This window comes from Cebus imitator, unplaced genomic scaffold (assembly GCF_001604975.1).
Source record: "Cebus imitator isolate Cc_AM_T3 unplaced genomic scaffold, Cebus_imitator-1.0 Scaffold39, whole genome shotgun sequence".
NCBI classification, from domain to species: domain Eukaryota; kingdom Metazoa; phylum Chordata; class Mammalia; order Primates; family Cebidae; genus Cebus; species Cebus imitator.
In genome coordinates, this window is record NW_016107354.1 from 13668582 (window position 1) to 13686436 (window position 17855).

The 17855-nt window shown below is 55.7% G+C and overlaps 1 protein-coding gene across 1 annotated transcript in view; it reads right to left on the minus strand.

Moving 5' to 3' along the window:
• SDC3 (syndecan 3) overlaps positions 1-17391 on the minus strand; it is a 38014-nt gene extending 20623 nt beyond the window's left edge. The window contains exon 1 of the mRNA XM_017525945.1: positions 17225-17391. Coding sequence (XP_017381434.1) covers positions 17225-17362 — 138 coding nt within the window. The 5' untranslated portion in view covers positions 17363-17391. The remainder of the gene's footprint in view (positions 1-17224) is intronic.
• Between the last annotated feature and the right edge of the window lie 464 nt (positions 17392-17855).

Below are 17855 nucleotides of genomic sequence, written 5' to 3' on the forward strand. Positions count from 1 at the left end.
AAAAAAAAAAAAAGAAAGAAAAATGAAAATATATGTCCACACACCTAGCATTATTCATAATAAGCAAAAGGTTGAAACCACCCAAATATCCATTGGCTGATGAATGAATAAAACGTGATATATCCATACAATGGAATATTATTTTAAAAAAATAAACTAATGCTGAGGCCAGGCGCGGTGGCTTACACCTGTAATCCTTGCACTTTGGGAGGCCAAGGTGGGTGGATCACCTGAGGTCAGGAGTTCAAGACCATCATTGGCAACATGGTGAAATCCCGTCTCTACTAAAAATACAAAATTAGCTGGGCGTGGTGGCACATGCTATTTGGGAGGCTGAGGCAGGAGAATCGCTTGAACCCAGGACACTGAGGCTGCAGTGAGCCAAGATTGTGCCATTGCACTATAGCCTGGGCAACAAGAGCAAAACTGAGTCTCAAAAATAAATAAACTAATACTGATACTACAATGTGTGGATAAACCTTGAAACCATTACGTTAAGTGAAAGAAGCTGATCACAAAAGACTATATATTATATTATTCCATTTATATGAAATGTCCAGGACAGGCAAATCCAGAGACAGAAGACAGGTGAGTGATTGCCTATGCCTGCAGGGGTCAGGGAGAAACAGGGAGTGACTGTTAATGGGTACAGGGTTTCTTTCAGGGGTGATAAAAATGTTCTAAAACTGGTGATGGTTTTACAACTATGTAAACATACTAAAAACCACTGAATTAAACACTTTAGATGGGCAAGCTATATATGAGTTATTTATCAATAAAGCTGTTGTTTCAAAAATAATAAGGAATATGAGACTGAGGCTCAGAGAAGACAAGAAACTTGGCCAGAGTCACACAGCAGAGCCTGGATCAAGTTCAGGTCCTCCAGAGAAGCCCAGTGTTCCTCTTCCTGACAGCATGCTTGTCTTGGCCCTGCTCACCTCCTCTCCCATTTGAGCATCTTTTTACCAAGCCCCAGGTGAAGCCACCACAGCCCCCACCCCTGGACGGGCAAATGTTTACTCCGCAGACCACAAGTGGGAAAGGCCCAGCTCAGCAACTGCCTCTTCTACGCTATTCAAAAGCCACTTTGTGAGGTGGGGCCAGTGGAGGAGTTCAGGCTCAGCCCAGAGTCTTCAGAGACTCCAGGGAAGGGAGGCAACTCCAGACCCAGGCTGGCTGCTGTCTCCATCCCTCGACCTCGGTGTTCCAGCTGCAGCCCTTGGCGGTTCTGGATGCCCCCACCCCACCCTCTGACCATGTGGCTACTTGAGGATATGTCCCCACCAGGGAAGGGACAGAGCCTGTCAAGGCCCCAGTGGTGAAACATGCCTGAATTTAAACTCAAGTCCACCTGCCCTCTGTCCCTGCGGCTGTCTAGGGCAACCCTGAGGCCCTTCTCCCCGGCCCCACCTTTACCTGGCTCCCAAGCACCAGCCCCCACCCAGCACATCTGGCAGCTGCCAACCCCCAGGCTGGTTTCCACTCTACTCCCTGGCAGAGGCCTGTCTGGACTGGACCTCCCAGGCCTTTGCCTAGAAAGTCCTCGGTAAGCCCTCTTCCCAGCATCCCCACCCCCCTTGCCTGGCTGAACTCAGTTATGAAGCCTGAAACCCCGTAGGCCCTGCCTTGAGCCTCACCACCTTGGCTTCCCCCTTCTGGACTCAGCCATTAAGAAGGGAGATGCCTTCACAGTGCCTTAGACTGCCAGGCAGGGACCACAGATATCCTGGGTGGGGAGGCCAAGAACTCTACAAGGACCCCTTGCCCCTCAGTCCCAGCACTGGGGTGCAGGGAGCCAAAGAAAACCACAGTGCTCATGCCCCCTCCCCTGACATCCTCCTCCAGCATCCTGCAGGTCCCCTGTACCCCGGGTGTCCTGCTAGCCCCTCCTCCACACAGCCACAGGCTCCTCCTCTCCCCACTGAGCTCAGACAGAGTCCAAACACCTGCCCGGGCCCAAGGACCCTGAGTACCCTGTCCCCACCTCTGCAGCCCAGGGATGAGGCCTGCCCTCAACTCCTCACGTGTCACCCAAATGTAGCCTCCCTGACCCAAACTCTCTGAGGTCTCAGCTGACCCACCCTCTCCACCAGGAATTCCTCCCTGAGCCTCCCCAGGCAGGATCTGAAGCCCATTGTGGCCCCCTCCCCTGGAGGGAGCTCCACCAGGCAAGGCCAGCCCAAGAGCCAATCTGGGCTGATGCCCAAATGCCTTCTTTCCACCATTTATCATGGCCGTCCCCTTAGAGACAGCACAGGACACACATCCCTCTAAATATGGAAAGGCAAAGAGAGAGAGGTGCTAAAGGTGGGGAAGGCACAAGTCGGGCACAATCTCTGTGCACCTCCACAGTGCCCTGGGTCATGTGGAACGTTACTCCCTCCCACAGCGTGACGAAGACCATCTCACCTCTGTGCCCTGGTCCACACCCACTCCGCCCAGCAGGAGCTGCCTCCGAACTCCCCAACCATGTCCCATGACCGAACATTTGTGAAAAGCAGCACTACTGCTATCTGGGCAGGACAATTTTCTACCAGTGGGACTGTTCTGGACACTGAAGTCATTTGGCAGCCCAACCCCCACCTGGCCAGTACCAGCTGCACTCCCACTACTGTGACAACCAAAAGTGTTCCCATGCATTTCCAAATGCCCCAGGAGCCAGCACCCTCAATGCCCAACTCAGGTGTCTCCTCCTCATGGAGGTGTCCCCATCCCACCCTCGTCCCAGGCGACCACCCCTCCTCCCTGCTCAGGGCCCCAACTTTGGCATCTCTTGGTTGGGCAACATTTTCCCACTGAGTCAGACATGCTCTGACCAGAGAAACAGGATCCCCCCAGAAATGAGAATCCCCACAAGGCCTCAGCCCCAAAGACTCTGATCAGGGTTTCCCCAACCAGGAGGTGAAATAAAGGGACCCGCCTCTCCTGGCCTCTCTGACCCCAGCTGTCACCTTCCTCAGGGACACAGCCACATTCCCTCTCCTGCCACTCCCTAGCCTGCCGGCATCCAGTTTGGTAAATTACACATAACAATCTCCGAAGGAATCCAAGGTTGGTTTTTTGGTGGGGGGCGTGGGGGACTGGGGAAGTGTCCCTGGAGGTCAGGCAGAGAACAAAGCTCCAAGGTCCTCCACACACACACACACACACACACACACACACTCTCTCTCTCTCTCTCTCTCTCTCTCTCTGCTCTTGCCCTAATCACCTCTAAAGAGGCCAGATGATCAGCTGCCCCTGTGGCCTGGGCTCCTAGACACTGGGATTAAGAGTTGGGATTAAGGACAAACACATTCTGGTAGCTCAGAGCCCCTGCAGTGTGAATGTGTGTGTGTGTGTGTGTGTGTGTGTGTGTGTGGTAGTGTGTGTGTGTGTGTGTGGTAGTGTGTGTGTGTGTGTGTGTGTGCAGGCGCACACAGGCATGTACCGCATATCTAAACACATTCAGGGGTGTTTCTGGGTGTGTGTCTATATCTAGGTACATCCGAGTACGTACACCTAGGGCTGTCTGGAGCGGCTTAGATGCCCGTGTGGGTCTCAGTGTGTTCATGTGAGCATGGAGGGCTGTATCTCTGAGTGGTGCCTGTGCACATGGCAGAGCGTGTGTGTCCCTGTCTCTGTCTCTACATGTGTGCACAGGATAAGGGCATGTGCACAGGTCCGCATTCCTTCATCTATAAGCATGCATCTGAGCCTCCCAAGGTAGAGAGAGCGTCTCCCAACTTCCTTAATCCACAGTGTTGCAGGAAAGCCCCTGCAGCTGACACAGAGGGAGGCACAGCAGCTGGGGGACTCCTGATCCCCCTGGCAGAGGCTACAAACACCTTTTCCTACAGACACCAGGGCCCCACGCATCAGCACAGACACACAGCAACACACCATCACACATGTTGCAAGCACACGCAAACCCCTAACCCAAGCCCAATTCCTAAACAGAGACACAGCCTTAGCTCCACGTGGAAAAAGGATTCCCTGGCCTCACCGGCAGCCCTGCAGCCCATCCCTCAAGATAGAGCTGAGCCCCTTCTGCATGTGAGATTGTGTCCCTACAAGACCCCCAGCTCCCCAGCTCACATGAGAATAGGATCCAGCTAGGGCTCAGCTCCCAGAGGCCATGTGGTGGCTAGGACCCCAGGAGCTGTTCCTCCTCTCACTGCTGAGTGACCCTGACCAGCCACGCTTCATCTTTGGGTTCAGTCTCCTCATCTGAACAGCAAGCCCAGGGTCGATTCCTGGTTCTTTGCCCCCAAAGTTCCTGGAGGGACAGATGCAGGGAATTGTGAGTTCTGGGGCCAGGAGGGCAAGGAACTAAAGAAGAATCAAGAATCCCTCTAGCCTTGGCCCTAACTACCCTCTCAGCCCTCAAGATCCCTGTCCCCAAGGGGAACCCTCAGATCCTGACCCTGGTGAGTCACAGCCAGGGAGATGGGAGGTTCCAACCACCCGGGGTGCAAGACAAGGGCCTCTAAGGAAGCAGAGCAGCGGGAGGAAGCAAGTAAGAAGAGGAGGGTGGGAGCAGGGAAGGAGGGAGAGGGGCTGAGCAGACTGAGGAGGAGCTAGAGAGAAGGGAAGCTGGAGAGGGGAAAGTCTCTCAAAACCAAGCCTAAGCCTCCAAGCCCACAGTCCGTCCACTCTCCAGAAAGACGGAGCCCAGCAGACTCTCACGCACCCTCCCTGCCTGCACTCGCACAACCCACTGGGGTTGGAAAGCCTGCATCCCCTCGTGAGTACGACTCACTGCTGCCAGGCTCCACTCTCCTCTTCTTCCACTCTGGGGCGGGGGGAGGGTCACATGGGCTGGGGAGAAAGGACAAGGTGTAATAACAACAGGGGAGAACTAGAAGTGAAACAGATTGAGGAGGGGAGAACTAGAAGTGAAACAGGCTGAGGAAATGTGAAAGCAGAGAAAAGAAACAAAGTGGCACTGTCAGAATTTGGGGAAATGTAACAAAGTACTGCGTGTGAGGGTTAGGCAGGGAGATGATGTAATGGGGAATTAGCAGCTGCAACAATGTATCCAAGTGAGAGCTCCAAGGTGGTAACAATGTAACCCTGTGGGGAACCACACATTGTTATGTGAAATTACAGAATTGGGCTTGGCAAAGAATCCTAACTTGTAGAAGATGCACCTGGTAAGCTAGAGGAGGGAGGCAGGAGAGAGGAGGATGAGGAGTAGCTCACTGCGCTTGGGGGCTGGTAGGGGGCTGGTAGAAGGGGTCATTAATGGATTCTCAGAGAAGAGGACATCTGTGCTGGGTTTGAGAGGATGAGTAGGAGTTCACTGAAGAATAAAGGAACAGTCCATAAACAGAAAACAGCACATGGGTAGGCATGAAGAAAAAAGACAATGGTATAATGGTATACTCTGTGCTCAGGATGTCTTGGCTGGTAGGAGTATGGGATGTACAGGCCGGGCGCAATGGCTTACCCCTGTAATCCCAGCACTTTGGGAGGCTGAGGTGTGTGGATCATTTGAGGCCAGGAGTTCGAGACCAGCCTGGCCAACATAGTAAAACTCCATCTATATTAAAACTCCAAAAAGATTAGCCAGGCATGGTGGCATGGACTTGTAGATCCCAGCTACTCAGGACACTGAGCCAGGAGAATCACTTGAACCTGGGAGGCGGAGATTACAGTGAACCAAGATCCTGCCACTGCACTCCAGCCTGGGTGACAGAGTAAGACTCCATGTCAAAAACAAAAACAAAAAACAAACAAACAAACAAACAAAAAAAAACAGAAGGGTGGTAAGGCAAAGGAATGAGGCTGAAGAAGTACATTGAAGGCACTGATAGGAATTAATTTGGCATAGGAAATACTGGGCATAAAGGCAGCTGGGGTGGTCAAGAAAGTTTTCCCAGAAGAGGATTATGAGAGGAGCTGAGCCTGCATTCTGGATAGAGCAGAGACAAGTAAAGAAACATGGGCCAGGCACGGTGACTCACACCTGTAATCCCAGCACTTTGGGAGGCCGAGGCGGGCGGATCATGAGGTCAGGAGTTTGAGACCAGCCTGACCAACATGGTGAAACCCCGTCTCTACTAAAAATACAAAAATTAGCCAGGCGTGGTGGTGCACGCCTGTAATCCCAGCTACTCGGGAGGCTGAGGCAGGAGAATCACTTGAACCCAGGGAAGTGGAGGTTGCAGTGAGCCGAGATCATGCCACTGCACTCCAGCCTGGGCAATAGAGCGAGACTCTGTCTCAAAAAAAAAAAAAAAGAAAGAAAAAGAAAAAAGAAAAGAAACATAGTACAGAGGATAGTGCCCTGTCCAGGAGTCAGGAGACAGAGTTCTTAGTCCCAGCTTAGCCACCAACTTGCTGTGTTACTTTGGGGAAATCATTGTACTTCTAAGCTGCAACTTCCCCAAATGTAATATAAGAAAGCTGAGTTGCAGAAGATAGTCATGATGACTCAAGGTCAATGCTTTGGCCTCAGTGTCCCCTTTGGAACAATGAACAATTTTGACAAGAGTATTTTCAAGGATCCTTCCAGCTGAAATTCTCTCCAGCTGTCAGACCTTTCCCCAGCCTGGGTTAGCCTCTGCTCATAGCCCATATGGACAGAAAGCATGCGGCAGAGAACAGACCCATGTGGAAGCCAGGAGCCCGAAGTCCTGGGTAAGGGCCTGCCCGACAACAGCCACATTAGTTCAGGTACCTAGCAAGTTCAGATTGGAGGGATACCACACTTTCCAGTCTACAAGGCACATGGCAGCACGAAGCAGTGCTTATGCACTAGATGGGACTCTGGGGTGGAGGGGCAGGCTGCTTGGGTTCAAATCCCAACTGGGCCACTTACTAGCTCTATGACCTGGGACAAGCTATTTAACCTCCCTGTACCTTGATTCCTCTTTTGTAAAATGAAGATTACAATGGTATCTCCCTCATGAGGCTAAGGATTGAGTGCTTATAGATGAGACATCTGGGAGAGTGTTTTGTGTGTGGCAGGCATTCAAGGGGCGGAACTCAATATTGTCACCTCCAAGCTCTGGCATCTCATGCTACCTCCTCAGGACAGCAGGGCAGGCCCTATTTTACAGACCAGCACCCTCTACCTGCAGGATGGTACCCAAATGCCTTGGTTTGGACTCAAAGCCCACCTTGTGATCCAGTAAGGTCTTCCATGTGTAGGACCTGTGGGGTTCAAATACTCAGCCCCAGAACAGAGTCACAAGGCCAGACACCCAAGAGACACCCAGTGACTTTCCGCTAAACGCATGAAACAACACTCTCATTAGAAAGGGCAGCCCCCTACAGCAGTGACCCCTGGCCACCAAGGGAGGTGTGTTCCCCTCTCCACATGTGGCCCTCCCTCCCCAGGTTGGGAAGTGCTGCATTTACCAGCACTTTAGCTCCCTGATATACTGCAACCTTCCCCACTTCTGAGCCTTTGTCCTTCCTAGTCCCCTTATCAATGTGCTGCCATCTGCCATGGCCTGGTACAAAGGACACCTCCTCCATGGAGCCTTCCTAGTCTTCAGGGTCTAAATCAACTTCTCATTCCCTGACCTATTCCCTCACCAAACTAGAGCTTCCTGAGGTCAGGGACCAAGCTGAGCCCCCTGGGGGTCCCTAGTGCTTAGCAGAGCCCAGACACAGAGGGGCCATCAGCAAACAGTGGCCAAAGTAGCTGGCAGGTCAGAGGCACATAGGGGATAAGGATCCAGGTACTGGACTCCCTGCCCAGCCCCCAGCTAGCCTGGAACTGATGATCACGTCACAGGGGTCAGGGAGGGAGACGGTGCTCAGTGTGATGGGTAAAGAAAGAGACGCCTCCTACCCTGGCCCAAGAGGAACCACAGACAAGCCACATGAAGGGAGCAGGCCTCCCCTCCCCACCCAGGCAGCCATCCTGCCTGCCCTTCCCCACGGGGCCAACGTAGGTCAGGCCCTGCCCTGTCTGGCCTCAGCTCTTTCTGACAGTTCCTCAAATCTGAAGACTACAAGGGCCCCTGAGTCACCCCACTCACTCTTCCCATTTAACAGATGTGGAAGTAGAGGCCCAGAGAGGGAAAACGCTGCCCACTACCACTTGACAAGCTAGTGGCGGATTCATCTCTGAGACATAACCACCTTGGGGAATGCATAATAATTAAAGGTCATCACCCAGCAGCAGGTTCCTTTTAACCAGCTGCAGCTCCCAGCACCACTCCTCACCACCACCTAGCAGGTCAGGGATCACCGGCTCCATTTGACAGAAGAGGAGACTAAGACTGAATCAAGAGTCACTTAGCCATATCCACCCACTTCTAACGGCAGAGCTGGGGCTCAGCCTGTCAGAGAGGAGGGGAGGGCTTCCTCCCTGCTTCTCTTTAATTCCCTCCTCGAGATCTCACACTGGCACAAGCACCTGCCACCAATAAACCTGCCTGAAGCAAGGCACGGCCAGACAAGACACAGGACACACATGTGACACAACTGAACACTGACAGCGCCCTGCACAGGGCTTCCTATACAGCAGGTGCTTAGTAAATGTCTGCTGAGTGAGCAACACAGTCTATCAAGCCTGGCACCCATACAGGAACCCACACGTCTGCATGCTAACCCCGGCCTGCCTGATGCCCCTGAATGAGCATCTCTGTAAGCACCCAGGCTCCAGGCTCAGAGTCTTGCTAATTGCCTCACCGTGGGCACACTGCTCAACCTCTCTGGGCCTCTGTGTCCCCATCTGTAAAATGGAGTCACAATGCCTGCCTCACAGGGCCATGGTGAGGATGCACTGAGATAGTACTTAGAACCACACCTAGCACACGGCATGCAGCCAGTAAGTACTGGCCATTATCTTTGTCATCATCGTCCTCGTCATCATCTGTGCTTTGTGTCCGTCTCCCTGACACAGGGAGCATCTTGAGGGCAAGAACCAGGTAAGATGCAGCTGCAGACACCCCCACAATGGCAGCTCAGCCTTGAGGAGGGGGCAGTGAGCAAGGGGTGGATGACAGAAGGTAAAGACTGACAAGGGCACCTACACCCCAGCTGTGGGCCTGGACAGGGAACAGTGTATGGCTTCTGTCAGGTAACAATGCCCTTCCCCTGTTCCCAAAACAACAGTCCACCTCCCCCCAGCTCTCCGGAAGCCTTGCCTACTCAGGCCCTGCATCCCCTATGGAGCCCCCCCAAACCCAGCCCAGGGAGGGGGCAGGTCTAATGAGCTGCCCGCAGCCCCCTGGTGCCCGAAATCGAATTGGCAATCAGTTTGCTGCAATTAGATTTCCCAGATCCCGCTGGTGATTGATTCTAAATTACCCTCATTAAAGTCTCGGCTGGCAGGCAGGGATGGGGGAGGGCAGGATGGATGGGGGGGTCCTAGCCGGCAGTGCAGGGGGTGCGGGAATCTCTAGGGATGCCTGGGCCAACACTAACCCCAGGGTGCAGCAACACCGGACGGCAGCCTAGAAGCCCACGGCCCATCCAGAAGCAGGACGAAGGTCCAAGTCAGTGTTGTCCCCAGTGCCACTCCCACCCCAGAAAACCCTGGCTCTGTGGGGGTTGTGATGACAAGATCAGATGGGGCTCCAGGGTAGGAGAAGGGGCAAATGAACACCAGACTCCACCAGCTGTGTGTGCTTTGGCAGGTGACTTCACATCTCTGAGCCTACCTCTAAATAAGGGGAATGCCACCAGCCCTCCTCCCAAGAGAGGTGGGGAGGCTTAGTGAGACCATCTAAGGCTGGAGAGCCAGCCCCAATGCATGGGCAAGGCCCCAGGCTGTGGCTGGAGCAGCAGCTGTGGGATGTCAGGCTGCAGGGCGGGTCATGTCTCCAGGACTCTCCACCCCTGAGGTCCTGTGTAAACATAAACAGTCACCTACTTTGAGCCAGGGCCCGTGTGACAGACAGAACACAGCCGGGGTGCTCCCTAGCTGGGAGGAAAATGGAAAGCACCCAGTCACCATGTCCTGGGCTCAAGCTGCAAATAACGGGGCCTTTCTGGAGCTCCAGGATTGGAAGGGGCTGAAGAGTCATCATGCAGGATGGACTGCAGGCTCCCCAACAGCTCTGGAGAACCAGCGCCCCAGAAACCCAGCACCATGGACCCTGGAAAGTGCTTCCTCTAATCTAGCTTAAGTCCTGCTGGCTCCAGTTGGGAGTCCTGGCCCATGGTCTCCTTCTAAGGGTACCCCCCGCCCCCCAGGTTTCTCCTTCTGGCCATCCATGAACATTCAAACTTAGTTTCCAGTTTTCCACTCTCTCCAAAAGAAAATGCTACTCCTCACCCCCAAGCAGTAGTTCTTCAGAAAGACCCAGAGAGGGACAGGAAAAGAACAAAAACCAAGGCAGGTGAAAGGAAAAACACAGCTGCAGGAGCAGCCCGCTCCTTGTTCACTTTAGTACTTCACTCTGTTTACTTTACCTTACTAATTCTCAAACAACGGTGAGGTCCCATTCTAAAGAAAAGCAGACTGCAGGTTCAGAGAGATTAGGTGAACTCACCAAGGTCACACAGCAGGAATGTGACAAAGCCAGGATTTCAACCCTGAACCAGTTGACCCCAGGATCTCTGCTCCTTCTATGACTTGAAGCTGCCCCCTCAGGCTTAGACACTCCAAAACAGACATAGCGCCAAGGCCAGGGGTGGGGAGAAGGCAGGCCTCAGCCAGCGGGGGCACAGGGATTGTAGAACCCTCTCCACCTGCTATAAAAGGACAGCGTAAGCGGTCCCTGTCCTCCACCCACAGCAGCCAGGTAAGAAAAGGGCCAGATCATTTGTCGGGGCCCCCGCCACCCCCACTGCCAGGCCTTCAGCCGTGGCCATTCAGGCTTCCCCTGTAATCATGGCTTCCTGTTTGGCGCTGAGACTGGGCCTGGTCATTCGGGGAGGGGAGTGGCTACCCCACTGGCCACGGTGGGAGGGGGGACGGAAGTGAAGGCTACCCGGCCTCCTGGAATCTGGGAAGGCTGGGAGCCAAGGCAAGTGGGGGGGGTGCAACACGGTCAACAAATATTTATCAAGATCCAGCCCGATGTTCCCAGGATGTGATGTTATAGAGCACAGGGGCCTGGAGGGGCCAGTGAGACGGGTCAGGCAGTCCAAGCTAGACCCTGCTCTCTGCTGGGACAAGGGTTCAGGGGGAGATGAAGGGAGCAAGAGCCTGGGCCTTGGGCAGCTCCTGGCTCTGGCCACCCTGCCCCTTGAGACACAAAATCACAGGGCTCCAAGCAGCTGGGCTGGAGCCCAGAGCCACAGTCCCTCAGTCCTGCCCAGATGTGGTGGTGGCAGTGCCTTGGCACTCAGACCTCAGACCAAAGCCCTGCCCACCGCAGCCCCCTGGCGCCTCCCAGCCCATGGGCACATGCCTTGCATGCAGCAGGACTCTGCCAGCCTCACTGTCTCCAACCCACCTACACGGAAAAGGACACAAGCCCCCACCTGGGCTCCAAAGCTCACAGTCCTGGCTTCCTTCGTTCCTTCATTCCCTCATTCATTCACTCCTTTGAACCATTCAATCAAGCCTGCGCCAGGCACAGGGTGGTCCCTGGCGGTTCAGTGAGAAAGCAAGGCAGTCACAAGCCTGCCCAGGAAGCTCAAGGTCTATCAAGAAAGCACTGACACTACTGAGAGCTGGGAGACCCCCACCAAGTCACACCCCATCTCTAAGCCTCAATTGCTGTTAGGCCAGAGAGAATCTTAGCTGCAGCAGGACCAGTGCTCAGAGAAAGGGCAGCAGAAACACAGGTTTGGCCCGCGTATACTTTTTTTTTTTCTTTTTGAGAGGGAGTCTTGCTCTGTCACCCAGGCTGGAGTGCAGTGGCGCAATCTTGGCTCACTGCAACCTCCGCCTCCCAGGTTCAAGCAATTCCCTGCTTCAGCCTCCCGAGTAGCTGGGATTACAGGCACCCACCACCATGCCTGGCTAATCTTTGTATTTTTAGTAGAGGCAGGGTTTCACCATCTTGGCCAGGCTGGTCTTGACTCCTGACCTCGTGATCCACCCACTTCAGCCTCCTAAAGTGCTGGAATTACAAGCATGAGCCACCGTACCAGGCTGGCCTCCTCACACTTTCTACAGGTCAGAAGGGATTAAAGGCAGGCCTGGTCACCTCTGCAGAGTGAGCCCCCAATACTGGGGACATCTGGTGCACATCAGGGCTTATGGCGGCTTTTTAGACCCCTCTCATCCTGAGATTCCAATCATTTCCCCTCTCCTGTGCCCTGACCACGAGACCCACACATAAGCCCACTTCTGCACACATGTGTGCAGGCACATGCACACACATGCAAACATGTACACACACGCACACACACACGTACACACAAACATGCACACACGATCTTGTTGACAGCCTTTCGCAGTTTATAAAGCTCTCTCCCCACCCCTATACACCCTCAGTAGCCCTCAGAGTAGCTGCTTTTCAGACTACAGAGCCTTGGGAAGCAGCAGAGGAGAAAGAGCCCTGGCCAATCCCTTCCACACGGTGAGGCAGCATCGCCAATCTCCATGGCTATGGGAGAATTAAGTGAGAAAAGATATGGGACCCCACACACAAAGGCAGGCACTTACTAAACAGTAGCTAATGCAGACATGATCTGGGGGGCAAGGAGGCCCCAGAGAGGTGAAGTTGCTTGCCTAAGATCAGCAAAAGGGGGTGGATTTAGGACCACAGCCCAGTCCTACTATCCCATGAGGCCCTAACTCAAACCAGCTCTGCCACTTCTGGCTGTGTGACTTTGAGCAAGTCACTGAGGCCTCTCTGTGCCTCAGTTTTCTCATCTGTAAAATGGGGGTTCTGGCAGGGCACTGTAGCTCAAGACTGTAATCCCAGCACTTTAGGGGGGCTGAGGTGGCCGGATCACCTGAGGTCAGGAGTTCGAGACCAGCCTGGGCAACATGGTGAACTCCCATCTCTACTAAAAATACAAAAATTAGGCAGGCCTGGTGTCATGTGCCTAATCCCAGTTACTTGTGAGGCTGAGGCAGGAGAATCACTTGAACTCAGGAAGCAGAGGTTGCAGTGAGCCAAGATCACACCACCACACTCCAGCCTAGGCAACAGAGTGAGACTCTGTCTCTAAATAAACAGATAAAATAAAATGGAGGTTATAATAATTCCCACATCAAAAGACTATCATACGGAGGAATTAAGCCAATACGTGTCAAGCGCTTGGTGGGCAGGCCTCTCTGGAAATGTGACCTCTCTGCCCCTTGGGATAAGCCCCCCTCACTCTCCCCACCACTGCCACCGCTCCTGCTGCCCAGGACCCCCAGGGACTCTATGCCCCGTTCTATGAGGTGGGAGGAGCCACTGGGTTTCAAAAGGCCATTTTTTGTTTTTCGTTTGTTGTTTTCTTTCGCTTTTTTCTCCAGCACAGTCCACTTCACACCAACCCCCAACGACAAACTCACAGCTGGAGGCACTGTGCTCACTCGTCCACAGAGCAGGAGGCTTCAGGTTCAAGCCCTAACCAAGCCATGAGGATAGTGTCACACACCCCCACCCCCACCAAGTAATGGTTCTAAAAGCCAAGTATTTGCCCCCAGTTGACAGGTAAGAAAGCTGAGGGCTAGGGCAGGCTATAGCCTGCTAGTGTCATGTCACGATCATTTTCATTGCTTAGCTCAAAACCCTCCTCCTCCAGGAAGCCTTCCCTGACCCCATCCATGCTGCCTCCTAGAAAGGTTCCATCTCCTGAGAGCTCACTATGCAGCAGGTGTGCTCGGTCTACTAAAGCAGCTAATTTCCAAATCACAACATTCCTGTGAGGCTGACACTGTTACTGTCCCCATTTTACAGATAAGGACTTTGAGACAGAGAGAAATCCCTTACCAGGAATCACATAGGAGGTGTCTGTACCCAGAGGCCCTGCTACCTTGGAGCTAACAGGCAACATACACCTGTGGTGTCCCTGTGTCTGTCCCCCAGATGCTGGAAGGAGAGATGGTTCACCCGAGAGCCTGGCCCGGAACAGCTCAGGGGCCCCCAACTTTCCATGTTCTGGTGAGGACACTCTCATCCTGGCAACCCAGGGCTCACAGTCACCCAGGGGAGCCCAGAGGGGAGAAAAGCAGGGATGGCTGAAACAGGGTGGGGAGGGAGCAGGAACCACTGGGCCTGGCGCTGGGACTTCAAAAGGATTCCCTACTAATCCCCCCCACCCCCTACACACACACACACACACACACACACACACAAACACACACACACACTCTCACACACATACACACACTCACACACACTCACACACATACACACACTCACACACTCGCACACACATACACTCACACACACACACACACACACACACACACGCGCCTCCCACCCTTCCACTCCCCACCCCTCCCACCTTCCCAAACACAGTACAGCAACTTTGTAAAAGAACAAGAAATCCACATCTGTTGGGTACTTAGTAGGTACTAGGTACTGGGCGAAAAGCGTTCCAAACACAGCCCTTCCATTCTCTCATTCTCTTCATTTTAAAGAGGTGGAAACTAAGGCACAGAAAGGTTAGGTAACTTTCACAAGGTCACACAGCCTCGAAGTAGTGGTCTCCCATCACTGGGAGTATTCTAATAAGACTAACATCTAAGATTCCTTCCAGCCCTGGACTTTTAAAAGAACATGTTTCAAAAGCTAAAATTTCTAGATCCTCACACTCCAAAACTTTCTGAGTGGTAACTTAAGTACAGTAGCTGAGATGGCCTTAAAGGCAGATGTCCCTCAGAGTCCTGGTCACTTGGTCTGTCAGAAGAGGGACTCCTCAAAGGAGATGCCAGGAGACACCCACACACACACCCCACAATTCACCATCTGCAGTATGAATGAGGCCTGCTATCCCTGCTATCGCCATACTAAAAGACACAAAGACACACACACCACACACAGAGAGGCTGACAGGCAACCCAAGGGTCACCATGTCCCTGCCCTGCCCTGCCCTGCCCTGAGCCAGCCACTGCTCGTCTACCAAGGCCACCCCAGAGCCTCCCTGGCTGCATGTCTTCTGATCTAACCTCAGTCCTTCCTGCTGCAGGCACTGCCCTCTACCTCTCCTGTGAACTCAGCAACCAGGTACCACCCATTAACCCTTTTACTCCCAAGCCAGATGAGGACAGGCAAGATGACGCCCCCTCCTTGACAGCCTGACCCCTGGGAAGACGTGAGGACTGGAGGACACTCTACTCCCCATCACCTCACCAGGAGTCCCATTCCTGCCCTCCCCCAGGCCCCGCCCACTCTCTCTGCCTCCAAGCCCATACTCTGGGGGTCTGCTTGATCTGCCAACCAACACTGGGTCTGAGCCACACCTCTCAGACTCAGGGCACCTGCCTTGAGAGGCCCTACTGTGTATGAGGCTATTAAATGCTCCCACTAAGCCTTTCTACCACCTCGTGGTGCATGAATTATTAGCCTTATTCAGCAAGGGAAGTGGCCTGCCCCATGCTCCACCTGGCCTCCAGATCTAAAGCCTTCTGTCCCGAGCCTTTCATTCATGTGCACCCCACGTGACTGTGGAGCTACTTCTCAGGACACTCGTCAGTCACCTCATTGAGTTTTCACCCTCTGAGGAAGGTGTCATTAGCCCCACTTCACAGAGGGACAACCAAGGGTCAGAGAAGTAAGATGACCTGCCCAAATCACGCCATGAATCGGTGGGGGTGGCAGGACTGGAACCCAGGTTGTGTGATTCCCAAGCCTTTGATTTTAAGGATGGTCTTTCAGAAATCCGGCTGAGAAGGCGACTGCAGCTGCTAGGGTGTGCTGGGTCTCCAACCTTCCCAGAGACTTTTTCCTCTTGCCCCACTTGGGGGAGAGCTGGGAATGAGACATCTGGCCAGCAGGCACTTCACACAGGTGGGCACTCAATACTTCCCCTCCCTCCAGCTGACAGCCCCTAGATGGGGAAGGCTGAGGAGAGGCCTGTCCAACCAAGAAGCAGGCTTGGAGCCCTTGCCTGTCCTCCTCCTGTCTTAGTGACTGGCCCACTGAGGCCAGAAGAGGAAAGGGACTTGCAGAGGCCAGCTGGGCACCCAGGGTTGCTTGACAGGCCTGGAGGGGATGCAGGACAGCATAGCTCCTGGAGCCAACCAGGGAGGCTGGACCTAGAAATCCCCAGCCTGCCTGAGCCAGGATCTGGACACACACCCAACAAGAACTCACTTGGGAGCTGGGTCCCTCAAAGGAGGATGAGCTCCTTCCTTCCTCTGCCCTCCCTGATGGAGCTGGGACCAAGCGGCTGCTGCGGTCACTCAAAGGGACACTCAAGGGTCACCTCATGCACACCCTCTCCTCCACCTGCACATGCTTGGTCCCCCTCAGGGGTCCTTGTCCCATGCCCAGGGTCACCCAAGCACCTGCATGCACACGCTGGTGTGTGCACTCACACACACTCACACTCCCATGGGTCCAAGCACACGCCCACCACACAGGTCTCTTGCACACACACTCACCCACTGCAGGCACACAGAGCCATGGCCAACAGTGGCCCAGCCGGACACAGGCACACATGATGCACAATGGGTCACCCTCCCACGACCACCAACGGGAGGGCACACTGGCACCCACCCATGTGGCAGACACATCCTCCACCTGCACACACCCCACAGGTCCCCGCACCCCTCACTGAGGTGCCACACACGCCCACACACAGGGTCACCCTCACTCCCCCCTCAGGTCACCTTCACCAAGTCACCCTCCACCTCCACCTCCACCTCCCCCTCCCAGCCGGGCCGGCTGCCGCGACCCTGGGAAAAACCAAATGCACACCCTCCCCTCGGAGGGGGAACCGACCCGATTCCCAAAAAGTGGCCGCGGTCTGGGCACACCCACGAGGCAGGAGCCAGGCACACTCCCACCCCAAGACACACCCAGCCGGGACGGCGACCCCCAGCTCTCTGCCGGGCCCTTCCCGCGCCTCCCAGGCCAGCGCAGGGGTCCCCGCTCCTTCCGCGGGGAGGCAGCTCCCGGAGCCACTGGGGGGTGGGGAAGAGGGACCCGTGCTCGGGTTCCCGCCCGGGATTCCCTCTGGGGAGGGGTCTCAAAAGGAAGGAGAGATGAGCCCCCCGAAGATGACCGGCGGCGGGGGCGGCCTGTCCCCGCGGATGCCAGCTAGCGGGGAACTCCGGGGGGGTCAGGGAGCGGAGAGGGGCGCTCGGGGGAGGGGCGAGGGGCGGTGGGTACCGCGGCCCGGGGTAGGCAGCCCGGTGGGGAGGGAGCTGGGTCCCGGGGCGGGGGTCGCGGTCGGGGGCCGGGGGGCCATGGCTGGGGTCCGGGCGCGTGTCACTCACCCCCGCGGCGTGCCCCGCCAGCAGCAGCAGCAGCAGCGGTGGCAGGAGCAGCCCGCGGGCCCCGGGCCCGGCCGCGGCCCCAGCCCCGGCGCCGGCCCCGTGGGCGGCCCCGGCGCGGTGCGGCGGCCCCGGCTTCATGGCGGCGTCGCGGGCGGCGGGCAGGCGCCTTTGTTCCCAAGGCGCGGCGCGGGGCGGCTGCTCGGCGGCGGGCGGCGCGGCCCGGCGGCTGGACCGACGCGCTCTCGGCTCGCGGGCTCCCGGCTCGGCGGCCCGGCTCCGCCTCGCAGCTCCGCGCCCACAGCGGCCGCGCCCGCAGGAAGCGTGCGCCGCCGCCGGGCCGCCCCCAGCGCGGGCGGAGCGGGAGGAGGGGCCGGGGCGGGGCGGGCCAGTGCGCCCCCCGCGGGCTCCGCGCCCTCCCGCCCCAGGCCCGGCCCCCGCCTCCGCCCGGAGGGAGCGGCCCAGCCGCCGAGTGGGCACCGGCCTCGCCGAGCCCGGGGCTGGAGGGTGTGGAGCCGGCTGGACACACCTCGGCGGCCGCCGTGGTGGGGGGAAGGGAAGGGTCCCGCGTGGGGTGCCAGGGCCCGGGCCTGGCTCCTCGAGGCTCCGAGCGGAGGGCTGGCAGGGGCGTTTT